Source organism: Musca domestica, unplaced genomic scaffold, assembly GCF_030504385.1.
Source record: "Musca domestica strain aabys unplaced genomic scaffold, Musca_domestica.polishedcontigs.V.1.1 27, whole genome shotgun sequence".
NCBI classification, from domain to species: Eukaryota; Metazoa; Arthropoda; class Insecta; order Diptera; family Muscidae; genus Musca; species Musca domestica.
In genome coordinates this window covers 11,002,835-11,029,483 of record NW_026712286.1, presented here as the reverse complement: position 1 = coordinate 11,029,483, position 26,649 = coordinate 11,002,835, and the positions used below count along the sequence as shown (strand labels likewise).

Here is a 26,649-nt window from a genome sequence, read left to right as displayed (position 1 = left end):
CTACATTTTAAAAATTATGATAATAAGTGGATAAAATTTCGATTTTTTATAAAAAAAGTGTGGGACCCACTGAAAAATTTTATAACAAATTGGCAATAACATTTTTTAAATGAGTAACCAATTCTATTTAGTTTTTCTTCACATCATTACTTGGTGTTATTACTTCCGAGTGAGTGCAATTTTCTTAACTGCTAAAAAGAGGATGGGATGGGGAAACCGTTTGAGGATTCCTTCAGCAGGCTAAGTTATTACTTTAAATTTTAAAATATGGCATGTACTTCATTTTATATGGATCTTTGCGGCATTTTATGGTAAAATGCAGCAACACTTTATAAGTGTGTATATTAGCCTGCCAGGAATGTGGAGTTAAAAGTCTACCATTTTCTTTTCACAATGTGTTTACAATTTTATTACAATATTCTCTTTGTCTTGTTTTTCTTTCTCAAATCTCATTGTAACAAACACAAACTACAAATTAATAAAAGCTTTGAACTGGGTTTTCCCTGAAAACCCAATAAATAGGCATTACACAGAATATGTTATGATACTTAAAGGTAATTAATAGAAAAAGATGTAATAATGAATAGAAAATAGATGCGTCTATGGCTATGATAAACTAAAACAATGATAATTTCACATGTAGGCTAATAAATCTCCTAGTTTGGGCAAATACACATCCGGTATCAATTTATGTAATTCCGGATCATTCGATGCTTTCCACGAATCTACATCATTTAGCTGATGTATACCACTGCCGACCAGCAGAGTTTGAAAACCACAGTTATAGCCCAACAGTATGTCCGTGTTACACCTATAAATATATGAATAAAAAAGATAATAAATTATTATCTCCGTTTTGTAATCTTTGAGACTTGGGAAAATAAACAAACTATTACTCACCTATCGCCAATCATGAGAGTTCTTTCCGGCACTACGGTACCATTATTGATAAGATGATCACACATGGCAACATTTGGTTTTCCAATCACTGTGGCCTTACGTTCGGCACAAGTTTCAATGGCCCGCACAAAACTTCCCGTTCCAGGCACAACCATATTTGGCATGGGAAAACGTTCATCTGTATTTGTGGCAATGAACAGACACTCTGGCCGACTGAGATATGAGGCCGCCTTTGTCATTTTGGGAAAGGAAAAATACTCATCAAATCCCACCAGAACAGCACCAATATCTTCTTCCAATTCAAAATTATTTGATAGATATTGCAACAATGAACCCGGCATATGTTCAGGTCCCACTTTATTGTGATCAATGCCAACGGCATCCAATTCTTTGGTAATACCTTCCGAACCAATAACATAGGCTTTTTTATTGAAATTGCGAGCCTTGAGGTAGGCAGCCAGTGAGTTGGCTGTGGAGATAACTTCATCTTCGGTTATGTTGAAGCCCATATTTTTGGATTTTGTCAGCAATTCTTTGCGAGTTTTCGTTGAATTGTTGGTACAGAAGAATATCTTTTTGCCAATATCCTTGAAACGATTCATAACGTCTACGGAGCCGGGTATGACATCTCCATAGACCCAAAGGACGCCTGGAAAACAAACAAAAAAATAATAAAAAAAACAGGTGAAAACTCGAAAAAAATTTCTGTAGAAAATTGGTCTCGTCGATAGGAATATAAATTTCACTTCTAATTTTCTACGGCAAAGTCACCTCCAGCAAATTTTTAGTAAAAATTAATTTTTCAAAAAAAAAAAAAAAAATCCGAGAGTTTTTCCAGTTAGAATTAAGACGACCTTTTAACAAATCGATTTCCATGCCGAATTATTTGTTTTCTTAAATATTTCTCTGAAAAAGTAATTGTTTCATGTTGTCTATGCCGGCTATAGCATGTCCCAAGTGTAAATGACGTTAAAGGTCATTATCAAACCAGGCAACAATGAAACAAATTTACAGCTGTATACTCGTGCTACGCAACATTCACTCACACATACTCCCACACGTTTTCAATTTCTCATGTACACACCAGAGAAAAAAAAAACAAACCATAACAAATTTGCACACTTCTTCCCTAAACTTATGCAATTACCTAAAAAATATATTAAATTATAAGCTAATTAAATTTCCATTTCGGAAATGTTTTAATTCACAATTACCATCACAATCTGTTATGACTGCATCGAATGATTCTAGCCATTCCTTCACCTTCTCCTCGTTGAGTTCCAAAAGTTTAGTAGCACTTTGTTTGAACATTTTTCGATGTTATTCTCGCTGTTTACTAACTTAAAACAATCCAGCAGCAGACATTAACACACCACTAAGTGGAAACACTTACAGTAAATAACTAATAGATTGTTTTTCTATTATTATATTAATAAAGAATTTAGCTGTTGTGGATTGCTATTAGAAAGGGGGATAAAAGTTGGACTAACTGTCAATGGGTTGAATGGGTTATGAAAAAAGAGAATTGTTTCTCTTTCTCTCTTGAAAACATCGCAAAGCTGCTTCTTGTTGCTACAACCCCCATTGCATTCATTGGGAAATGATGACGTGAAAAACAGCTGTTCGGAGGGTGGTGGGAAGAATTGTTTACAGTGGAGAAGGAAAATGATTGCTATTAATGAAGAGATTGTTTTAAGCTTTACTTAATAATTAAATTTGTAAAACAGAATTTAATATAATAACTGATCTATAAAGAAAAAATGTTGATTACTTTTAAACACAAGAGAGCATAACTTTGAAAGTTTCTTATTTTTTGAAACCCCTATTGCACGGCATGTTGGTTGTTATTTTGAATAAATTGTTTAATATAATTTAATAATAAAAATTGGAGAATATTATACATATAATAATAATATAATTAATGATATAATCATTATGAATAAATATTGTGAGAACTTTTTCGCTTGGTGAGAGTTTGAAAGAGTTGGTTATAGTGATTTTTTTTATTTAAAGATTTTTTATTTAAATTAATAACAAAAATTATGGCATATTGATTAAATATTAAAATGTAATAATATGTTGCTAAATATTTTGATAACTTAATGAAATGAAATGTACTTTGAAAGTTTCGTTCAATTGCTGTAACCCCCAATGCATTCACCGGGAAGTGACACCACGTTTAGCATTGCAGACATGGAAATTGTGTTAAAGGGCCAATTTTAAATTCAAATTTATAACAAAAAATTAAGAATATAAATAAAATACCATAATAATAAATGTTCAATAAAATACAAAATAATATAAACATTATTCTGAGAGTGATTTTGGTTAATTTTCATTTTTCAAAGTACATTAAGTTCTTAAATGCAAAATTCCCTGATGATTGCCGGAGACGATCAAACTGTATGAAGAATATTTATATTAATTAACTGCTTATTACTTAACTTTAAGCTATACTAAATACTGGAAGAGTATTTTCTTCAAAAGAATGGCTTTTGTGGAGTTTAGTTTATGCTAGGTTCGTTTTCAATTGAAGACTACAGGTGGAAATATAAAGGTTCTAAGGTTAATATATTTGGATCCAAGAAATATATTACGACAAGGCATCTGGTAAATGCTAGAGTGCAAGTTACAATATAATTATCCCTCCTGATTGAAACATTTTCGTCTTTTTTGGCTGAAATAAATTATTTGTTAGCGACCACATCGCTCATTACTGTAATCTATTATATGACCTTTCCAAGGCCGTATTTACTGGTTTAATAAAACCGGTTCGAGTGCACCACTTTTAAATATAAATTTCAAATTGGTTATATAAAAAGATTGCTTCTTTTTTGGGTAATGTTGCTCATTCTAGGAAGATGTTGTGAATGCATTGCGCTACGTCCTCAGTAAAAACAAATCAGTTTTTTTGCATTTTTTTTATAAATTTAATTTATTATTTGATTTTTTTTGTTTGTTTTGTTTTTTGCTTGTTTTTTCTTTTCCTTCTGTTAAATTTCTAATTATCATTATTTTCTTTTTTTTTTTGTTTGTTTGTTTTGTTTTGCATACAACTCTTAAATAACTAAATAATATATTTTTTGTATTTTTGTTTTGTTTTTTAATAATAAATTTTTTTCATAAAAAAGTGTGTTTATTAAACCTTAATTGCTAAAGTTTTTGAAAGCAAAAGAAAAAATATTACAATTTTTATTTAATAAAAAAAAGTGGATAACTAAAACTTGTGAAAACAAGGAGCCAAGGAAGGCAGGCGAAAAGGTTTTTGGGGGAGGATTGAAAGAAAAAAAAAACCTAATAAAAATTAATAAAAAAAAAACAAAAACTACTAGGCAGTTGATTAAATGTGAGGGGGAGACTATTAAATTAGTTAAAGAGGGGGGTGGGGGAGGTAGTAAATTCTAAATAAACAACACATGATGGAAGATCTTTTCTTTTGTTTAGCATTTGTATTCTAAAAATTCTTGGGAGCAAAGTGTTGAAAGGGAACCACAAGGAAGGCGGGGGATTTTTGGAGTGAGATTTTGGGATTTAGGAAATAATCTAAACAACTTTGGGAATGACAAATTGACTGTGTTTCCAGCTTAATACCATATTAACATACACAGTATCTCTGAGAAGGGACGACCAGGGGGCGAAGGTGTGGGGAGTAAGGGATTTGATAAACATTAAAAAGGGGGGAAAACTAAAAAAATTCTTATTCAAGTGGGGATTTGGGTAAATATATTGACAATTGTATAATAGTTATTCTTCTTCTTCTTTTTGCTTTTCTGTTTTCCTTTTTTTTTGGTAAACAAAAAAATAGAATTTCAACCTAAAAAAAAATCATAAAACATGACTTAATTTGTTTAAAATTAAAATAAAAAAAATTTAAACTAAAATAAAGAAGCATGTTGAGGCATCATCATACCACCAGGGCCTGACATATTTGTGACACCTGAACCAGGCCCCAGCGGATTGTTTGGACCCGTCGCCAGGCCCTGAAGGCTACTACCCATGCCAACGGCACCACCCTGCATCGCTGACATCGACGATGGACCGCCCATCATCATACCGCCAACACCCGGAATCTGTGAGCCACCACCCAGCATGGGCGACACCCCGCCCGACGATGGTGGCTCCGGACTGTGAGATTTCTTTTTGCGTTTCTTTTCCTTTTTGCGCTTTTTTCGCTCTTTCTCGTCCTCGTGGCGTTTTTGTTTTTTGTGTTTTTTCTCATAAGTCTCTAAACCGGAAGAATCTGTAAGAGGATTGTGTGTGAGTGAGTAGGTTTCCAATGAAATCAAAGCAACAACAAAAATAATTAAAATATATGATAGTTGTCACTTCAATTATGCCCCGGCGGCAATTGGGGAGATTTTGCACTCCACCCCAAACCCCAACTCACCCATTAGATTTGTTTCGGGCGGCTGTTGGCCATCTTTGTGTTTATGTTTTTTATGTTTGTTTTTATGTTTGCGTGCGGGGATTGTATTGAAGGCTCTATACTGTTCCGGTAACTGCAAGAGACAAGGGAAAATTAATACCAAACCAATCAAACGTTGTCAAAGTATTCCACAAATAACACTTACCGGTCCGGGATGTAATCTGAAACCAGCTAATTGTACTGAGGTTAAAGGCAATAGCTCTTTACCTCCTATGGGGGGTTTATCAATGACACTGCGTAATGTACTGTTTTCCTGTAATGCAAAAAGAAGGGAATGGAAGAGAGGTTAACTAAAGGAAATTTAGGATTTATAAAGAAATATGTGATTCTCTTGAAATAAATTCTTTTGGGAGATAAAATTGTATTATTTTTAAAAATTGTCAATTTTATTTTAGGGAGTCTAAAAATGGAATAGGGAAAATTATTCTGGATCAAATTTTTCTAGAGGCTCATCGAAAAAAATGGAATCGCTAGACAAGACCTGTATAAATTTCCTGACCAACAAATCTAGAAACTACCTATGTTGTTAGGGTAAGAGAAGACCATTTCATTCGATGAGATCTGTGATTGATACTTTTATACCCTCACAAGCTTTTATTTTATAGTCAGAACCAATGGACAAAATAATTCTGATACATATGGTGTTAGGGTAAGAGAAGACCCTTTCGATTAGATATGTGATTGTTACTTTTGTGAGGTTATCTGCGATAGTTGACAAGCGGTTTGTAAGGGTACTTGGGACAAAATATTAAAAAAAAAATCAAAATTTAAAATAACCTCCGAATAGATAAATTATTAAAAAATAAAATACGCTTCAGAAAATTATAATAATTTCAGCGAGTTGGTTGTTGTTATAGCAGCTCATAGTGCTGCGTCCTTTCTGATTCCATTCAATCTGGTTCTGCCTCTAAACCCAGTCTCAAAAAGGATGCAACCTGTACGGGTTGGGTAAACAACGATACAGGAGTTAGGTGAGTAGGTTTGACTTGGTAGCGAATTAGGTGCAGCGTGTCATGTGGACCTGTGCCTCAAGCTGGGCAGATGTTCTGCACATTGCTGTCAATCCGGGACCAATAGGAATTGAGGTGGCTGCACCATCCGGATCTTAACAGAGCCAAAACTACTCGGGTTTTCGGTTGCTTGTTGTTGTTGTAGCAGCTCATACAGCTGTGTTCGTTTTGTTTCCATTTTCTGACTCTTCTCAATCGGGTTCTGCCTCTAAACCCAGTCTCAAAAAGTATGCAACTTGTACGGGTTGGGTCCACAACGATAATGGAGTTAGGTGAGTAGGTTTGGCAGGGCAGCGAAATAGGTGTAGCCTGGCATGTGGACCTGTGTCACAAGCTGGGCAGATATTCTGCACATCGCTGTCAATCCGGGCTCAATAGGAATTGAGGTGGCTGCACCATTCGGATCTCAACTAAGTCAAAACTACTAGGGATTTCCGTTGATTGTTGTTGTTGCAGCATCTCATACAGATGTGTTCGTTCTGTTTCCATTTTCTGACTCCATTCAATCGGATTCTGCTTCTAAATCCAATCTCAAAATGGATGCAACCTGTACGGGTTGGGTCCAAAACGATACAGGAGTTAGGTGAGTAGGTTTGGCTGGGCAGCGAAATAGGTGCAGCGTGTCATGTGGACATGTGCCACAAGCTGGGCAGATGTTCTGCACATCGTTGTCAATCCGGGCCCAATGGGAATTGAGGCGGCTACACCTTTTGGATCTTAATTGAGACAAAACTACTCGGTTTTGTCGGATGGTTGTTGTTGTTGTAGCAGATTCTACTGCTGTGTCCATTATGATTCTTCTCAACCTGATTCTGTGATCCTGTGATTCTTCTTCTAAGTCCAACCTCAAAAAGGATGCAATAGGTTGAGTCCATAACGAAATCGGGTTAAGGGGAGTAGGGTTGGCTGGGCAGTGAAAAAGGTGCAGCGTGTCATTGTGACAATAATAATCGGGTTTGTTGTTGTTGTCGTAACAGCTTTATAAGTTTTCTTTTTCGAATTCTGCTAAACCGGTTCTAACTCCAGGTTCAAAAGTTCGGCTAATTTTACGGGCTGTAACCATAGATCTTCTGCAGTGAGTGGGACAGATTTGGTAACCATAGATCTTCTGCAGTGAGTAGGGCAGATTTGGCAGGGCAATTAAAGTGGTGCAGCGAATTGTACTTGTCGGGGCAGCTCGCCCTTCAGCTACGATGGCAGAGACGGGGTCCATGACTTTTGTGACCGCATCAGAGTGAATAGGCCTGTTGATCCAGAGGCCCTCTATTATACCTCTGTATCTCTCTCACTCTCTCTCTCTCTCTCTCTCTCTTTCTTTAGATCATGAATTGTACTTGTCGGGGCCGCTCGCCCTTCAGCTGCGATGGCAGACACATGGTCAATGACTTTTGTGACCGCATCGCAGTGAATAGGCCTGTTGTTCTAGAGGTTCCCTATTATACCTCTGTACCTCTCTCAATCTCGCTCTCTTTCTTTAGATCATGAAGGACTTTCCCTACGTGTCTGAAAGGAGGTTGCCTATCCACTAGCTAATGATTAGGATGGTATTGCAATGATAATATTTTATAATGCTGTCGCACCGAATCGTGGACCAATATAGACAATTTTCCTCCAGTGGGTGAAGTATTGAGAAGCAACACATGGTGTGGATTCTCAGACAATTCTACACAAAAATTTGGCTACAATCATCAAAATACCGACGAAAATCGACGAAGATCGACGGGAGCTATATTCAAATCTGAACCGATCTCGATAAAATTTGGGAAATGTGTTTCTGTGCTGTATTTGATATATTTCCTCAAATATCGTTGTTACAGAGTGCATATTACCCTTGCGGAGGACAAACATATCAAATCGAATGGGCAAAATATATGGGATATATAGCCATATCTGAACCGATTTCGATCAAATTTGGCATACTTATTTGGTCGTGTATGTAAAATTCGATACTATTTGGGCTGATATTACACGTTTGATGCATAATTAAGGGCAAGAGGGTCGAAGATATATATGGGACCTATATCTAAATTTTGACCGATTATCTCAAATTTCAATGGAGTTCGTCCTTGGGTCAAACAAATGACTTGTACAAAATTTCATCCGGATCGGGCAATAAATACGATCTGTAATTTGTTTACAAAAGTACATGGACAGACAGACGGACGGACATGCATAAATCGACTCAGAATGTGATTCTAGGCAGATCATCAACAGGAACTATGGGTCTATCTCGCTTCCATTTGTCTGTTACAAACAAATGCACAAAGAAGTAATACCCTGACCACTTTATGGTGCAGGGTATAAAAATTCCGCCATAAATAAAAATGAAACTCGTAAAAATAAAAATTCGTCGAAAATCAAAAAAGAAATAGGGTTGCGATTTCCAAAATAAAAAGGGAAACGAAGAGTTGCAGGTGATTGAAAGAAGAAATATGTCCAGCAAGAACTTGCAAACTCTCAGCAAAAGAACTATCGCAATATCTCTCTCGAACCGCTCTTTGGCAGAACTCCTGCGTTGATATGTAGACGACTTCCAGTAAAAATTTGCGACAATTGTTACAAATTTTTGGGGTAAGCAGACCCATCTTTTATCAGCTCCCCAAGTGCTGTTAGAATAGCTTGTTCCCCACTATGTAATCTTCTCCTTGACAGCTTTTTCTTTTTAGACGATGCTGTCCGTCTAGAAGACCGCTTGAATTTTTTTTTAATTTTTTGTAACCGTATTCTGGCAACTATTCCTCTCATAATTATTTGTTGCATTTTCAATTCAAAATATTCCAATTAAAAAAGTATCGAAAAAACACGTTTAGTGAGCTGACTTGTTCACAACACGTGCTTCAAAAAATTTAGCTTATTAAATTCACATTGAAGTGGAAACAGCAGTTTTGAGGTCAAGGTCGATCAACTTGTTGGTTTAGGTATCTAATTCAGAGAAACATGATTCTATTGTCGGGGCTGTTTTTTTTTTGACGATTTTATTTATTTTTGGTAAGGAAAATTATTTTTTTAATTTTGCACTGAATTGCACAAAATCAAATAGAACATGGAGTTCTAAACAAGTTTGTGTTATTTTTAACAATTTTAAATGATGGAAACTCCTATAACCTAATATAAATGAATACCCTAATTACGATTTGAATGAGCAGATGAAATTTGTGGATAATTCCATTTAATTGTCTTGCAGTTTAAGGCTATGAGGCCTTTCTAAACCCTAATAAAATGGTGAACATTTCGAGGGACTTTTTTCAACCATAAAACCTTTGAAATTTATCGCAAGCAAGATGTATAATCTTTTCCATTTTGCCATTTCAAATTTCCAATGCTTAGAGAACTTCATCGTGTTTTGGCATAACCGCCGTAATATAACAAGAAAGGACCTTGGGGTGGTCAGGGTATTATGCCTTTGGGCATTTGTTTGTAACAGGCAAAAGGAAACGAGATGGACCCATAGTTCATTTTGAAGATCTGCATAGTAGAATCACATTCTGAGTCGATTTATGCATGTCGCTCTGCAAACAAAAGATAGCAAACAAATATTTAATAATACCGCATTATGTCACGTTTACATGATAACAGCCAGAATTTCTAATCGGAAAATAATTTAATACTGAAACTAAAAATCTTCTGCCATAAAGAGAGAAAAAAAAGCAAAATAATTACAAATTGTTTTTGATTTTTCTTTTACTTTCACTTTTTTCCTCTGTCTCTCTCTTCACGCTTTTTGCTGCAGCACGTGTCTTCTGTTTGTTGTAATAGCCCACAAGTTTTTGTTTTTGATATATTTCTTGTCGACGTGTGTTATTTTTGGGCTTTTTGTATTTGTTGTTGGGATCTTTTTTTTTGTATTGTAAATAGTTGATATTGCCTAAGAGTTGTTCGGCGGTTGTATAGGGTGTGACAAAAGTTCGTCTCTATTTTTGTTGGAAAATTGACATCATAGCCTTCCCAATTGCATGTGGCAGGGGTGGAAAGGGATTGAATTTTTTGAAGTCAGAATTCCTTTGCCGACAGATTTATAACCCGAGCCTTGAGTAATTATTATTCAAACTGTTGACCCTTTATAGGTGAGGTTCCAAAGCAGTTGGTCAATATTGACCAATTTGTATCTGACCTAAAACTGATAAAAATATTGCAACGTTCCAGATTTGAACAGCATCGGCTATTGACCCTTTATGTGGGAGGTCCCTGAAGGAGTGGACCGATATATCCCAATTTCACACCAGACCTTGGTTTAATAAAAATATGTGATATGTGTAACTTGAAGAGAAATGGATGATGGATGGATCGGATTTTATGATCGTTTTGGTTTTCCAAAACTTTGACCCTTTGTGGGGGAGGTACTAGGAGGAATGATCCGATATCTACCATCTTTATAACAGATATTTTATTTATGAAAATATTGATAAGTTCCAAGTCTGAATGGAATCAGATGTTAATTTCGTGTTTTAAGAGCTTCATGAATACTAGAAATATTGACCCTTTATGTGGGAGGTACCTGAAGGAGTGGACCGATATATTCTATCTTTACACCAGACATTGGTTTAATAAAAATATTGTGATGTGTGCAATTTGAAGAGAAATGGATGCATATATCGGATTTTATGATCGTTTTCGTTATTCAAAGCTTTGATCCTTTGTGGGAAATGTACCAGGAGGAATGATCCGATCTCTACCATCTTTATAACAGATCTCATGTTGATGGAAATATTGAGATGTGCTAAGTCTAAATGGAATCGGGTGTTAATTTTGCGTTTTATGAGCTTCAGAATATTCAAAATTTTGACCCTTTGTGGGGGGAGGTACCAGAAAGAGTGGACCGATTTATTCCATCTTCACACCAGACCTTGGTTTTATGAATATATTGTGATGTGTGTAATTTAAAGAGAAACGGATGCATATTTCGGATTTAAAGATCGTTTTCGTTATTCAAAACTTTGACCCTTTGAGAGGGATGTACCAGAAGGAATGGTCCGATCTCTGTCACCTTTATAACAGATCTCATGTTGATGGAAATATTGAGATGGGCCAAGTCTAAATGGAATCGAATGTTAATTTCGTGTTTTATGAGCTTCAAGAATATTCAAAATTTTGACCCTTTGTGGGGGAGGTACCAGAAGAAATGGTCCGATCTCTACCATCTTTATAACAGATCTTTTGTTTATGGAAATATTGTGGTGTGCCATGTCTGAAAGGAATCGGATGTTAATTTTGTATTATATGGGCGTCATGTATATTCAAAATTTTGACCCTTTCTGGGGGATGTACCAGAAGGAGTGGACCGATTCATTCCATCTTTTGCGGTATGTATAATTTGGAGACAATCTGACACTTAAGACACATTTTATAAGAGTTATAATTATTCAAAATGGCCCTTTGTGGGGGAGATACTTAATGGAGTGGGCCAATATTGTCCATTTTCGCACCTGACATAGCACTGATCCAAATTTTAGGATTTGCAAAGTTGGAACAAAATCGTATTATCCTTTCTCTTTCTGTGCATTAAATTATTTTCTTTGAAAATGTTGACATTTTGTGGGGGTGGTTCCAGAAGGAGTAGACTGATATTGCCCATCTCCCAACTCTATTTAAGTTTGACAATAATATTAAGATGTACCAAGTTTGGACCAAATCGGTTTCTCCCTTCGAGAGTTATCGTGTGCACCACCTAGCCAGACAGACAGACATACGGACGGACGAACGTAGCTAGATCGACTCCAAATTTTCTGAAACGGATTTGTTCCAAAGAGACATAGGGTCTAAAACCGTTATTTCGATGATGAACGTTTTGGCGTATAAAATGATATATATATCCTCTCTTTAGGGAAAAAGAATATAGGAAGGAACTCTTCCAACTACTTCAATCTACAATTCTCAAATACTATTGAAAGAACATAACCTAACAAAAGGCCTTCAAAAACTACTTTCCTGTGCGTAAAATATAAGTAAAAAAAAAACAAATTCCAAGTTTAATTGAATTTAATGAGATTTATTCTCAAAAACTTTATTGGATCCCAAAGAATCAACAACATTAAAAAAATACATAGAAAATACTTTATGGGAAATTAATTTACAAATTAGTTAATCTCCATGGCTTTTATGTGACACCCAAAAAATCAAAAACCAACATTTTTAATGGAAGGCTGAAAAAATATCGCATAGGGAAATACCAAAACAAAAAATATTGAATATCAGGTTAAAAGGATCAACATTTGATACAGAAGGAGTTAGGAGAATTATAAAATTTGTAATAGTTTTTTTTTTTTTTTTTTTTTTTTTTTTTTTTTTTTTTTTTTGTGGGAGAGTATCAGATTAATTAAAAAGGACACGAAAACATAATTTTTTTATTAGAAATTAATTGCGAATAAATTAACAGTCAGATGAAAAAATGTCTGCAGTGTTACACTATTTCTGAATACATAATTGTTCCTTTACAGAACTGCAAGAATGTAAAAGTTTTTGCTACGATAACCAATTGCCCTTTGTGATATCGAAGAAAATTGCAAAACTAGTAGATTCTTGCAGTTTCTGCAACAGAGCAATTTTAAATTTCCTTCATTATTTTTTCCTTATAGGACCCATGGAATTTTGCGGAAGAGGCAAAGGTGATAGCAACTGGTCGTATATAACTCGGGTTGTCCTGGTTTCTAAACCCAACTGTCATGGAAATGATGAAGTTTGAAGATTTTCATCATATCTGTCAGAGTTACGGCCACAAAGAACTGATAAGAATTAATATGACAATAACACTGACAGAAATCGTATAAATATTTTATCGTTCGAATTTATAAGGTTCCAGCTGATAATAGCGATAGATGAAGTGTATGAATGTCGAACCCTCGTTTCGTTCGGCGAACCCTCGTTTCGTTATAAATGGCCACATCGTGTGTCTACATCGTGACTAAGGCTCATAGGAGACTGGTGCTTCAGAACACCCATTCGGAATGGTATCAAGCGATAGAATTTTTAAAAAATTGGATTGAATTGGATTATTTGATATTCTTCTCATTTTCAGAACGAGTTCAAACCCATCAAAGTTATATGAAATGCCTTGGGAAACACTGGGTTGTCCATCAAGCTCTGTTGGGTTCCTGTTCAAAACAATATTCCAGGCAACGAGACCGTAGACGAATTGGCTAGGCTAGGGTCCGAATAAGCTATCATTGTAGTTGAGAACTCGGTAAAACCACCCCTGTGTCACTTCTTACATGTAATTCATAGACACTGCTCAGAGAGAATTCAACAAAAATGGCTGGACGAAAGGGGAAGGAGCATCTCCAAAAGAATCTGGCCCATACTCTCGGAGAAGGGAACAAAGTTGCTGCTGTCCTTGTCGAAACCTGAGTGGTGGGTATCATAACAGGTCACTGCAAGGTGAGGGCAATGAACTCGAACTGTCAAGACGAAGAATGATTTGAGACGGTCGAACATTTGCTCTGCCACTCTCCAGTACTCATTAACGTTAAGCACAGGTTGGTGAGGGAACAAGTGTCACATGATTTGTCTTCGTCCTCAAACACAGGCCCTACAGTAATTCTTCAATTAGTCGGAAGACTTAAGTGGCTAAAGACGACACGGCAAAATTTCTAGCCGTAGATCACCCTTTTAACTATCAACCATTTTTTTCATTCTTCCACTTTCCTCATTAGGACGAACACAATGGACCAGCAGGTCTCCGTGAGGAGCGGTTACCAAACGGCAACCGCTCGTCCTTTAACCTAACCTGGCCTAACCTATATGAAATGCCCGGATTTTTCTGCAAAATAACTTAATAACTCTTTAATAATAAAATTCCATGGTAAATCTGGTTAATATCCTTGATCCATGCCCTACAATTGCGTTTCTTCTAGGGCCTGCTTTTGGGTATTTTTTGAATAAAACAATAAATATAAACAGAGAATTGTTGGAAGGAACCTCATATATTATAGGTCGATCTGTAGCTAGCAGTGCAATGAAGATGTGATCGGAGGTTATTAATGGAGAATTCCGAACTACTAACCACAACATACCAGCTCATGTGGACCATCACGAGGAGAAGACAAAAATTATTCTGGTATCAAAGCAAAAAAATGCCTCCATAATACCTTCAATTATTTATATACATGAGGGCGTTTGCCCAATTATTTCAAAAAGAAGCTCTGCTGGAAGCTCTACTAGAAATGTTTAAGGTTGTGACACGAGAAACGTTTAATTATTATAGAAACTGTCGAGCACCAGTTTAGGAGATGCCCTCGATTTCAGATCGAAGTTAAAGTCTTAAATAGCTTTAGAATAAGTCTACGTTAATGTCATCCGAATTTGCAGAAATCTTTAACATACTTGTCTGTCAATGTACTTTCTTTTTTTATTTCTGAATACTTTTCATGCTGACCACAAGGACAGCTAATCTCAACCATCTTCGATCATCATCCTTTGAATTTTACTTCTGTAAAATTTAATATAATTATATTCGGTATTTTCAACGCCTTTCTTGGAAAGAAGTTTATCTACTTTTAATGGAAGGCTGGTGTTTTGAAAATCCTAGCCAACATTTCCAAACAAATCCCATTTTATGAAGTATTTTGAGTTCCCAAAAGGTTGAACTTCTCTAAGCAAAAATGCCACGATATTAAACCCTTCATTTCTATTTTGGTTGAACCTGCGAATTTAGCTACAAATTGCCGGAAGAATTAGGGTCGACACGTGTATTCCTTTATCGTTTTCCTTTATCACAATATATTCTTTTCACAATATTATCTAAACAACTTCAAAAATTCGAAATCCATTCTTCAAATTACTTTTCGAAAACATTTCTTCCTGTTTTAAATCAATTCCTTTTGTAACAGGTGTATGTATCCATAATTTTTCCAGAAATCACATATTTCTTTCCCTTTTTTTTTCAAGGTCACCAAATAAAATAAAATATTCATACATTATTAGTAAATCATATAGCATCTAGTATATATAACAAAAAGTGGAATATTTGCAATTCTTACCAAATTATTCATGCCATCGTAGATTCCTGGCAGATTGGGCAAAAATGAGGACAGTGATTCTTTGACTTTCTTATCCTTAAATTTTGTTAGTGTATGATGTAAACCATATTCAGTCATGAGATCTTTATCGCCCGTCAGTTCACCCTTCCCCGGTGGTTCTTTCATCGAATAGAATGGTCCCGTTTGTATTATCGTTGGCGTCTTCCCCAGCGATATTGTGGCCTTAAGGGTGCCCGATGAGTCTTGTCGCGAGACAACGGGCGATCGTCCGCCATGTGGCGATGATTTGGGCGAATAGTTTGAATCCATTTTGCGAAACTGTTCGCCGCCCATCATCATATTACTGTAATTGTTCATCATGATGATGGTCCCTTATGTGTGTCGTCGACGTCAACGTTGTGTAAAATAGATTTAACAAAAAAAATATATTTTTCTTCTTTTCTTATTTTGCGTGGCGTGTGTTTTTGATTTGTATGGCTGGAACCCCTTTTTTTAGTAGTTTAAAAAAAGGGGATCTGTGTGGGAAAACACCCTGTCGCGAACGTCTTCTTATGCCCGTCTGGTTTTTTTGGAAAACAATTGCCGAGAAATAAATTGAATATTTAACAAAAAATATCTAAGGTAAGAGAGTTTTACACAAACGGATCAATAGTGCTGTTCATTTGCTGCTGCTTGCTTGCTTGCTGTTGCTATTGCTGCTTGTTGTCGTCCCCCTTCAAAGCAAACCACTGCCTTAAGTTTTTTGTGTGTAGCCTTCACTTGCGTTTTAATGGGTTTTTTTTATACGTATCTTCTGTGGCAGACACGACAAAACTTTTCTCCACTCAATTTGGCCAGAATTGTTGCGAAATTCATAAGATTCTTTACAGCCACAATTGTCGCCAGTAGCAGTTTTGGCTTTTGTTTTCTTTTTTCTATTGTTTTGTTTATGTTTTAGACTGAGTTTTTCGTTAACAAATTTCTGCCGTGATCTCTAACTTTTTACTTTTTAGCATTATCTATTTTCATTTTGTTGGTATATTGGCTGCCCTGCATATGGCGAAATGTCATTTTTGGCCCAGGCACAGTTGTGCGAGAGCGTAGTAGCGGTGATGTTAAATTCATGAGTAACAGGGTAATCATATGATATTATTTTGGTGTGTGAGGGAGAGAGATGGGGATAAGAAGTGGGTATTATAGAAATATCGTGTAAATTTACGAAAAAAAAAGCAATTATAAATTATTTTATAATTAAAAATTATATAAATTAAAGTTTTGAAAAAGTTTTTTCTTCCTTCACATTAAAATTACTAATATGCCTCAGAAGAATATTTCGAAGTGTTTCAAACGGATTGAACATTTCTCAGAAAAAATTGCACTTTGGGGCAGCTAAAAGATTTATATATTTAAAAAAATCATATCAGTCCTTTATAAAGTTTTTCGTTTCATATCCCCACAGGAGAAAAAAACTGAAGCTCGGAAATTTGTATTTTTCTAGAAAAATTTCGGGGCGCAGTCCAAAGTTAAATCTTTATTATTTTTATTAAAATCTTACTTAATTATATATGAGTATTTAGTCCTAAAGGTTAACAGAAAATTACAAAATACATTAATATACTTAATATTATTTTTATTATATAGCTATTTTATATTATTATTCATAAAAATCTTTAATATTTCCGGCAATAACTACTTGGTAGTCAATAATTCTACAAAATAATAACAACTTTGCCTATTACTACCATTTTATGCATGCATGTTTATCTTCCATTTATCTGAGACTGTCAGTCATAGCCGTAACGCCGTTAACGACACAACACCACTGACTGCGTTCTCTAGGACGAACGACCGCCGCGAAAAGTGAGAAAAAATCGAAGACAATTTTTTGCCGAATTAAATTGCAAACAAATTGGTTGGAATTAAATAAGAAAAAATGCAGTGCACCATTCGTAGCGTTTTGGTTGGTGCCCTTAAGGTGAGACTTGCTTCAGAAATAGAGCGATAAGTGTAAAAAAATCCAAAAGAAAAGTGTCAAAAAATGAATGATGAAAGCAGGATTGAACAGACACTGTGATTATGCAATGAGTGAATGTGAAAAAAAGTTGGCAAAAAAGTGTTATGCCTGCAATGACAAGTAATTAAATTGTCTACGAATGTAAATTGTGTTATGGCCAATAGATAATTTTCAGAAACTTGGTCTGGAAAAATGTGTAAAATTCTTTTGAAACGTCATGTAATTTGCAAAAGGTTGATTTCTTTTTTGCTGCTTCCATCAAGTTATCTAGATACCCTCAAAGAGAAAAGAGGGAGAGAGAGTGAGAGAATTGTTATGCAGAGTTACCTGCCGTTAATTAAATGTCTTGATGAGGCTTGAAATTGCAAGGGAAATCCCTCATTGAATCATCAGCCCATGAAAAGACTGGAAAAAGTTTGTTGTTGTTGTTTTATGGTCACTGTTCCCCGCCGCCCTTATCGTATGATTATTTGAATGGCCAGATAATGAGCATTATAAAACTCACGGGGGGGTCATGGATTTTGATTAAAAACGGAAGATTAATTTTGTCGCCTGATAACGGGAAGACTCTGTGAAATATCTGTCCTAGAGACATATGTTTAAAGAAATGTGTTTTATTTTGTCGATTTCTAATCGGAAAAAATATTTGCTTGAATAAAAGTGCCTAACATATTTGCAGAGATTACGTCGTTATCGTTATCTCTCTGCATCAGCCAAGCAGAAAGTTCACAACACATGCCCAACAACAATGTTAACATGGGTTTCATAATTCGTTGACGACGGCGATCAGCTGGTTTAAAGACACTTGATGAATATTGATTTGGATTTAAAATCAGCTTCTGATTGTAAATCCGGGATGGAATGAACAATTAGCCGGCAATATATAATTTTTGAATGATAGTACTCAATTCAAGACAATAGTCGGTGGGAAATCTCTTAAGAAATATACATTACAGATAAGCATACAATTATAGGTAGCAGTGGATGTCTATTGTTTAAAGCCATAATATTGCACGTAGTCTTAAAAATAATATTTTGGGATTTATGATAGATATGGAATCTACTCCTAGGTCTTTGGCTCAAACATTGGGGTACCCGGGTCCGGCCACCAAGAAAAAAGTTCCTGAAATAAGCAGGAGAATCACGCGGGTTTTTAGAATAGAATTTATTGAAGTGTAGAAAAGTTGCCGAAAGTTAATATTCGGCATAGGCACCAAGTACGGAATTTAAATTTATGATTTCAGACGCAAATATTACCTTCTTGGCAATCTTTTAAGGTATCTTAAAAGGATTGAGCTTTGTTTTCAATAGGATTTGACTTAACCGGTCACTTTTCCTTTAACCGCTTTAGATTTTTTTCCAACAATTGGCAACCCTAAGTGTGATGTTTACAATAGAAACGTCAGCTGATTCCCACAGCATAAGTGAGAGGAAAGGAGAAATATTTGAAGTTTCGGTTGGGAAAACCCAGGCTTCGAAAAAAACTTTGTGGAACAATATTTTTAACTAATTCTATTTCCCACTCCTTTTTCAGACCCCCTTGCGTAGCAATGGCGCCATTTTGGGTGCCTTGAACGGTCGCTTTTATTCCACCACACATGAAGCCGATTTGGTTGTCATTGGTTCGGGTCCCGGTGGTTATGTTGCTGCCATTAAAGCCGCCCAAATGGGTATGAAGGTAAGATCGATTTTCTTTCCAAATTTCTAAATGTTTATTAAAAGTTGTTCTTTCTACTCTCGCCCCGCAGACTGTCAGTGTTGAAAAGAACCCCACTCTGGGCGGTACCTGCCTTAATGTTGGTTGCATTCCCTCCAAAGCTTTGCTCAACAACTCCCATTACTATCACATGGCCCATTCGGGTGATTTGGATAATCGTGGTATTGTCTGTGGCAATGTCTCTTTGGATTTAGAAAAATTGATGACCCAAAAGAGCAACGCCGTCAAAGCCTTGACCGGTGGCATTGCCCAATTGTTCAAGAAGAACAAAGTTACCCAATTGACCGGTTTCGGTACCATCACCTCCCCCAATGAGGTGCAAGTCAAAAAAGATGACGGCTCTGTGGAAACAGTACAAACTAAGAACATCATGATTGCCACCGGTTCAGAGGTTACACCATTCCCCGGCATTGAAATCGATGAGGAAGTTATTGTCTCCTCGACTGGTGCCTTGGCCTTGAAGCAGGTGCCCGAAAAAATGATTGTCATTGGTGCCGGTGTTATTGGTTTGGAATTGGGTTCGGTGTGGTCTCGTTTGGGTGCTGAAGTGACGGCCGTTGAATTCATGGACACCATTGGTGGTGTGGGCATTGATGGTGAAGTTTCGAAAACTTTCCAAAAGGTCTTGACCAAACAGGGTTTGATTTTCAAGACCGGCACCAAGGTATTGTCGGCCACCCGTGACGGTAACATTGTCACCGTTCAAGTGGAGAATGCCAAGACCGGTGAAAAGGAAGAACTGAGATGTGATGCCTTGTTGGTATCCGTTGGTCGTCGTCCCTACACCGAAGGTTTGGGCTTGGAAAATGTTGGCATTGTCAAGGACGACAGAGGACGCGTTCCCGTCAATGATCACTTCCAGACCACCGTTCCCAATATCTATGCCATCGGTGATTGCATTCATGGTCCCATGTTGGCCCACAAAGCCGAAGATGAGGGTATCATTTGCGTCGAGGGTATGTTGGGCGGCCATGTCCACATTGACTACAACTGCGTGCCATCTGTTGTCTATACCCATCCTGAAGTTGCGTGGGTTGGCAAGTCCGAAGAGGCCCTCAAGCAAGAGGGTGTTGAATACAAAGTAGGCAAATTCCCATTCTTGGCCAATTCCCGTGCCAAGACCAACAACGAAACTGATGGTTTCGTCAAGGTTTTGGCTGATAAGGCTACAGATCGTGTGCTGGGCACACACATCATTGGTCCCGTAAGTAAAAGGAAGTTTATTTTAAATTACAGAGAATTAACTGTTTTTGTTTGAAATTCCAGTCTGCCGGTGAACTTATCAATGAAGCTGTTTTGGCCATGGAATATGGTGCCTCCGCTGAAGATGTTGCCCGTGTCTGCCATGCCCATCCTGTAAGTTAGCCCACATTTCTAATTTGTATGAATATGATTAATGAAAAATTGCTTTTTTCTTCCAGACCTGTGCTGAAGCTTTGCGTGAAGCTAATGTTGCTGCTGCCTTTGGCAAACCCATTAACTTTTAGACATCTTCTTTTCTCCTCCCCCCTTCAGTTAGGCTAACAGTCCCACATAAACTCTCAAAAGCAACATTTAAACATCTCCACCAAAACTCCTATTTAACATCTAATTTTACTACAACAAAAAGGCCTTAAGTTATTTTACAAAGAAACAAATATGTATATGTATGAACCTCCAATGGGATATCAACGATAAAATCGATCGTCTATCACTCTCTTTATTGTAATTTATTTCCAAAAAAAAGCAATTTATTGATTTCAAGTTTTCTTTTTTAATTTGAAAAATAAAAACAAATAACAAGAACAACAAGTAAATTATAACAATTTTAAATAGGCATTATCAATAAAGAACTTGAATAAGTGCAAAACGTACAACGTTAAACTGGAAACGAGATTTGTTTTCGTTACAATGCCGTGTGGAGAGGGGAAGGCTTTGAAATCAATCTGGAAAGTGGGGTCAAGGAGAAAGTGCAATAAACCATTTAGGAAAAAGTGAATACGAAAATTTGAATGCACATTAGGGATGGGGTAGTAGATACGATTTAATTTAGTCATCTATAAAGAATATCCTGTAATTGCTACGTAAAGAAACTTCTCCAGTTCTCTAGATAGAATCTTTTAAGGGTCGTCATCTTGCAGTAGTTACGATTTAATTTAGTCATCTATAAAGAATATCCTGTAATTGTTCCGTAAGGAGCAAATTTCTAAATTCTTTAAGGATCGTCGTCTTCACTGCACTATTTCATACACATGACTTCTTTTAGTAAACAGACTCCCCAACCCTTGCCCATTCAGACTTCCAGTACTCTATATAAACCACTCTGCTGTTGTATGTACTGGCCACTTACTCAGTAATTCGTATAGACTCCTTTCAGAATCATTTATATCGACTTCTTGCCCGGCCGCTCTTACTGATTTCTTTCAAAGACGTATAAGGTACTCCTAACTGTATCGTTTACACAGATTCCTTTACCAATCGTCTATACAAAATCCTCTCCGACTCGTCTATAGACTTCTAACACATTAGTTAAAAAAAGATTACTATCCATCAAATCATCAAGACCCATTCCAGCCGCATATTAAACGGTCTCCAAATCAAATTTCTTGCCATTCTTCCCTTTCCAAGGATGTTTGGCGCCTTTATTATCCAATACTGCCAAGTTGACATATTTTATTCTTGGTTGGCAGCACACAAATTATGTGTTATCAACTCAAAGTGAGTTGTTTGCTTTTTGATTGCACCTCCTTCTTACGGTCTCTATTTTACAGCTGGTTGCCTTTTTTAATATGCCTTATTCGTAAAAACAGGCGGAATATCAGCCATTATGTATAACACTCATTCGTAAAATAAAGCATTCTGTATTTTGCTTATATTTCAGCGGCATTCAGTCTTCATCCAGTGCACATTTTGGAACGCTTTTAAATATGGCCGGCTATCAGCCAATTGGTCTAGTAAGTTCCGTGGCTCATTTAATGAATATTTCCAGCTGATTGCATTGTCCTCATGTCTCATTCGTAATTTTTCGGCGTTATGTATTACACACATTCGTAAACAAGAAAGTTATTCGGGTGTTTTGCTTTCTGTTTATTTTTTATCGGACATTACCTATTTGCCTTCTTGTTTGTTTCGTTTGGAACGTCTTTTGTTTTGGCTTCCTGTTCGCATTCGCTCTGCTCCGACTTAGAAGCGGATGGATACATCCACTCACCTCTTAACAATTGAAATTGGACACATTGTCTGGACAGGACTAATAGGATTGTATTGATTAGATTGGAAAAATAGTGAGTAAAATCCCAAAATTAATTTTATTCAATTAGATGGGGAGCTAATTGTGGGGTGCAACTTGGTGGGTGATATAGTCTTAGGTTTCCAGGTTTCTGAGGGGACTGTTATTGACCATTTCAATTGTTCCCTGCGAAAACCTAATGGGTACTCTAGTGTTGTACCTCCTGCCGTGTTCGTTTTTGCGTTGAAAATCCAATTTCGTCCCACAATAGGATACATATTTGAAAAAAGCAAGTAAGTGATGTATCCGTGTGTTTATGTGGGCTTTTAAGAGTACCGTATAGAATTCAAGCCATTGGATCTCTATCTGTGTAGATAACCACACAAGATACCATCTCTGCCTTCTTAATTGTCCGACCTTTTCGGTGTGGATACACTGAGCGGTTACCAAGTGCCATCTTAAATAGTCAAATTATTGCCGGAGGAGTTTCTGGACCACGTCCTAGCAATACTATTGCTGGCTATGCTACAATGCTTCTAATGTATTTAATTCGTGTCTTTTTTCAGATAAGACCCCCAGAAAATGGACAAACTCACAACAATTAGTGCCACATTGTTTATGGCAGCCGATGTCTTTGCAATTGTAAGCTTGGCTATGCCCGATTGGATAGTGACTGAAGAGGCGGGTAAGTTAAAATCAGGAAAACTCTCCCCCACCCCTTAATACACACAGAACATTAATCCCTCCATATTTTCCAGGTGACATACGTCTCGGCCTAATGTGGACATGCATGACCCTCTATAACCGTCCCCAGGTTTGTTATACCCCCGAACTACAACCCGAATGGCTTATTGCTTTGGTTTGCATTTTTATTGGCTGCATTTGTATAACGACCACGGTTATATTGCTGGCTTCCAGTACTTGGGATCGTAATGTTATACCCTATGCCCGTTGGGTTGGATTTACGGCAATGGTTTTGTTTTGCCTTGCGGCAGTGGTATTTCCATTGGGCTTCCACATTGAGGAAATCGGTGGCCAGGCATATCAATTGCCGAATACCTATAAAATTGGTATTTCATATATCTTGTTTGTATTGGCATTGTGGATTACGGTCGTATCGGAGCTATTTGCCGGTAAGGTGTGTCTGCCACATTTTTAAGTCAACAACAAGAAGAAAAGGGAAATGGATTGGAAAGAGTATTTATTTGTGTTGCTCAAAACGGAAACTTCTATGCTTGCAATACAAAACATTCCCCTTTAGTAGTTACGTCTCCAAATTCCTTTCAAGCATTTGAATCTTAAGGCATTGAACCGATTTTGTTATTGTATTTTATCACCAGTTTTGGCGATGTATATTTTTTTGTTGTATTTCTTTATTTTTTTTTTAAATATTAGTTGTAACACTTCTCTAGAATCTCCATATCTCTTACAGGCATTTTTTGAATATGCTCAATTTTATATAGGTGTATCAACAGATTTTTTGTATATATCATTTTTTATGTGTATTTTTAAATGTAAGATTTGTAAATATTACTTTTTTGCATTTTCTAATCGAACATCTTTTTTAAGGTATAAGCAACAAACAACATTTACATAAATAATTTAGTGGAAAATCTATCTCGAATAAATATAAATTTAGTGTTCTCTATAAATATATGTACAAAAATCTTTTATTGGGATTTAAATATACGTGTCCTTTAAAGTATATTTTCGGGTTAATAGTCTTTCCATCCCAAAAAGGAACATTTTTCGTCCCCTTAAAAATTATTTTTCAGTCATCTGCAGAGATTCCTTTCTTATCATCTACAGGGGCTACTTTTAATCTTATTTTTTGCTATCCATAAACATCCCTTTTTAGAATTCAATGGGGGAATACTTTTAGTCTATAGAGACTCCTTTTCAGCCGTCAATAAGACTCCATTTTAGACGCTTGTAGAAGAACTTATTATCAGTCATCTGTAGAGAATTTTTTTGAGACGATTAAAAAATACCAAAGTGTCGATGACCTCAAGCAAGCGCTTTGCCGGGAATGGGCCGAAATACCGCAGAGCAACATTCGGGCAGCGTGTGATGGTTTCATTGGCCGTTTGAAGGCCATAATTCGTGCCAATTCGTGCTATTTCCGACATTTTTTGCTTCCATTCAATAAAATTAAAAAAAGAAACGTAAAAATTATGTCATTTGATTTTGTTGCAATTTTTTTTATCTCACTCTAATATTTAAAAAAAAAAAAATAAATAAATAAAAAATGTTTATAGAACCAACAATTTTAGATGCTTTGCAGTCCCTAATTATACCCTACACCACAAGGTGGTCAGGGTATTGTGTCTTTGTGCATTTGTTTGTAACAGGCAAAAGGAAACGAGATAGACCCATAGTTCCTTTTGATGATCTGCATAGAATCACATTCTGAGTCGATTTATGCATGTCAGTCCTTCTATCCGTCCGTCCGTCCGTCTATACATGTATTCTTATGAACAAAATGCAGTTCGCATTTATTATCCGATTGAGATGAAATTTTCCAAACAACATTTGTTTGGCCCAAGGACGAACCCTATTGAAATTGGAGATAATCGGTCAAAATTTAGATATAGCTCCCATATATATCTTCGTCCGATTTGCCTTTTATTGTGCACCAAACGTGTAATATCAGCCCGAATAGTATGGAATTTTGCACAAACAGCCAAATTAGGCCTGAAAATAAGTATGCCAAATTTGATTGAAATCGGATCATATATAGCTATAGCTCCCATATACATTGTTCATCCGAATTGTTATTTTTGTCCTCCGCAGCCGTAATATGCACTCTGTAAGAACAATATTTGGGGAAATATATCAAATACAGCTCAGAAATACATTTGCTAAATTTTATCGAGATCGGTTCAGATTTGGATATAGCTCCCATATATAACTTCGTCCGATTTACCTTTTATTGTACACCAAATGTCTAATATTTGTTCAAATGGGATGGAATTTGGCACTTACGACCGAATTGAGTCTAGAAACTAGTATGTCAAATTTGGTGAAGATCGGTTCAGATATAGCTATAGCTCCCATATATATTGTTCATCCGATTTGTTATTTTTGTCCTCCGCAGCCGTAATACGCACTCTGTAAGAACAATATTTGGGGAAATATATCAAATACAGCTCAGAAATACATTTGCTAAATTTTATCGAGATCAGTTCAGATTTGGATATAGCTCCCATATATAACTTCGTCCGATTTACCTTTGATTGTGCACCAAATGTCTAATATTTGCCCAAATGGGATGGAATTTGGCACTTACGACCGAATTGAGTCTAGAAACTAGTATGTCAAATTTGGTGAAGATCGGTTCAGATATAGCTATAGCTTCCATATACATTGTTTATCCGAATTGTTATTTTTGTCATCCGCAGCCGTAATATGCACTCTGTAAGAACAATATTTGGGGAAATATATCAAATACAGCTCAGAAATACATTTGCTAAATTTTATCTAGATCGGTTCAGATTTGGATATAGCTCCCATATATAACTTCGTCCGATTTACTTTTTATTGTACACTAAATGTCTAATATTTGCCCAAATGGGAAGAAATTTGGCACTTACGACCGAATTGAGCCTAGAAGCTAGTATGTCAAATTTGTTGAAGATCGGTTCAGATATAGCTATAGCTCCCATATGTACTGTTCATCCGATTTGTTATTTTTGTCCTCCGCAGCCGTAATATGCACTCTGTAAGAACAATATTTGGGGAAATATATTAAATACAGCTCAGAAATACATTTGCTAAATTTTCGAGATCGGTTCAGATTTAGATATAGCTCCCATATATAACTTCGTCCGATTTACCTTTGATTGTGCACCAAATGTCTAATATTTGCCCAAATGGGAGGAGATTTGGAACTTACGACCGAATTGAGTCTAGAAGCTAGTATGCCAAATTTGATCGAAATCGGTTCAGATATAGCTATAGCTCCCATATATATTGTTTATCCGATTTGTTATTTTTGTCCTCCGCAGACGTAATATGCACTCCGTAACAGCGATATCCCGGGAAATATATCAAATACAGCTCAGAAATATTTTTGCCAAATTTTATCGAGATCGGTTCCGATTTGGATATAGCTGCCATATATAACTTCGTCCGATTTACCTTTTATTGTACACCAAATGTCTAATATTTGCCCAAATGGGATGGAATTTGGCACCTACGACCGAATTGAGTCTAGAAACTAGTATGTCAAATTTGGTGAAGATCGGTTCAGATATAGCTATAGCTCCCATATATATTGTTCATCCGAATTGTTATTTTTGTCCTCCGCAGCCGTAATATGCACTCCGTAATAACGATATTGAAGGAAATATATCAAATACAGCTCAGAAATATCTTTGCCAAATTTTATCGAGATCGGTTCAGATTTGGATATAGCTCCCAT

The 26,649-nt window shown here is 36.3% G+C and overlaps 4 protein-coding genes across 5 annotated transcripts; 2 read left to right on the top strand and 2 right to left on the bottom strand.

The window, feature by feature from the left end:
* Nucleotides 1-380: 380 nt before the first annotated feature.
* LOC105261433 (glycerol-3-phosphate phosphatase) lies at nucleotides 381-2,419 on the bottom strand. Its single transcript, XM_011297940.3, has 3 exons — nucleotides 2,115-2,419; nucleotides 901-1,549; nucleotides 381-811 (listed from the first exon to the last, which is right to left on the bottom strand). Exons 1-3 carry the CDS (start codon nucleotides 2,209-2,211, stop codon nucleotides 634-636), a joined length of 924 nt encoding a protein of 307 aa, XP_011296242.1. The 5' UTR covers nucleotides 2,212-2,419; the 3' UTR covers nucleotides 381-633.
* Nucleotides 2,420-3,806: 1,387 nt separating this feature from the next.
* Nucleotides 3,807-16,337, bottom strand: LOC101890406 (mediator of RNA polymerase II transcription subunit 19). Its single transcript, XM_005176658.4, has 4 exons — nucleotides 15,309-16,337; nucleotides 5,472-5,579; nucleotides 5,288-5,399; nucleotides 3,807-5,140 (listed from the first exon to the last, which is right to left on the bottom strand). Exons 1-4 carry the CDS (start codon nucleotides 15,666-15,668, stop codon nucleotides 4,776-4,778), a joined length of 945 nt encoding a protein of 314 aa, XP_005176715.1. The 5' UTR covers nucleotides 15,669-16,337; the 3' UTR covers nucleotides 3,807-4,775.
* Nucleotides 16,338-17,071: 734 nt separating this feature from the next.
* LOC101890233 (dihydrolipoyl dehydrogenase, mitochondrial) lies at nucleotides 17,072-20,814 on the top strand. The gene is made up of 5 exons (XM_005176657.4): nucleotides 17,072-17,262; nucleotides 18,836-18,979; nucleotides 19,050-20,222; nucleotides 20,285-20,374; nucleotides 20,440-20,814. The coding sequence occupies exons 1-5, from the start codon at nucleotides 17,221-17,223 to the stop codon at nucleotides 20,503-20,505; spliced, it is 1,515 nt and encodes a 504-aa protein (XP_005176714.1). The 5' UTR covers nucleotides 17,072-17,220; the 3' UTR covers nucleotides 20,506-20,814.
* A 1,324-nt stretch (nucleotides 20,815-22,138) lies between these two features.
* On the top strand, nucleotides 22,139-23,882 carry LOC101890075 (uncharacterized protein C16orf52 homolog A). Of its 2 annotated transcripts, none has more exons than XM_005176656.4 (3): nucleotides 22,139-22,281; nucleotides 22,793-22,911; nucleotides 22,985-23,882. In XM_005176656.4, the coding sequence occupies exons 2-3, from the start codon at nucleotides 22,809-22,811 to the stop codon at nucleotides 23,383-23,385; spliced, it is 504 nt and encodes a 167-aa protein (XP_005176713.1). In that variant the 5' UTR covers nucleotides 22,139-22,281; nucleotides 22,793-22,808; the 3' UTR covers nucleotides 23,386-23,882. The 2 variants fall into 2 exon arrangements, with proteins under 2 accessions (XP_005176713.1, XP_019895519.1); XM_020039960.2 differs by lacking the exon at nucleotides 22,139-22,281 and adding an exon at nucleotides 22,397-22,519.
* The last annotated feature ends 2,767 nt before the right edge of the window (nucleotides 23,883-26,649 follow it).

Coding starts and splice junctions, on each gene's coding strand:
- LOC105261433 (XM_011297940.3), bottom strand. CDS start 2,211: ATGTTCAAACAAAGTGCTACTAAACTTTTGGAACTCAACGAGGAGAAG. Junction 1,550..2,114: donor AGTCATAACAGATTGTGATG/GTAATTGTGAAT, acceptor TTTGTTTTCCAG/GCGTCCTTTGGGTCTATGGA. Junction 812..900: donor ACTCTCATGATTGGCGATAG/GTGAGTAATAGT, acceptor ATATATTTATAG/GTGTAACACGGACATACTGT.
- LOC101890233 (XM_005176657.4), top strand. CDS start 17,221: ATGCAGTGCACCATTCGTAGCGTTTTGGTTGGTGCCCTTAAG. Junction 17,263..18,835: donor TTTTGGTTGGTGCCCTTAAG/GTGAGACTTGCT, acceptor CTCCTTTTTCAG/ACCCCCTTGCGTAGCAATGG. Junction 20,375..20,439: donor GTGTCTGCCATGCCCATCCT/GTAAGTTAGCCC, acceptor TTTTTCTTCCAG/ACCTGTGCTGAAGCTTTGCG.
- LOC101890406 (XM_005176658.4), bottom strand. CDS start 15,668: ATGATGAACAATTACAGTAATATGATGATGGGCGGCGAACAGTTTCGC. Junction 5,580..15,308: donor ACGATGGCATGAATAATTTG/GTAAGAATTGCA, acceptor TTTGCATTACAG/GAAAACAGTACATTACGCAG. Junction 5,141..5,287: donor GCCCGAAACAAATCTAATGG/GTGAGTTGGGGT, acceptor ATCCTCTTACAG/ATTCTTCCGGTTTAGAGACT.
- LOC101890075 (XM_005176656.4), top strand. CDS start 22,809: ATGGACAAACTCACAACAATTAGTGCCACATTGTTTATGGCAGCCGAT. Junction 22,912..22,984: donor GATAGTGACTGAAGAGGCGG/GTAAGTTAAAAT, acceptor CATATTTTCCAG/GTGACATACGTCTCGGCCTA.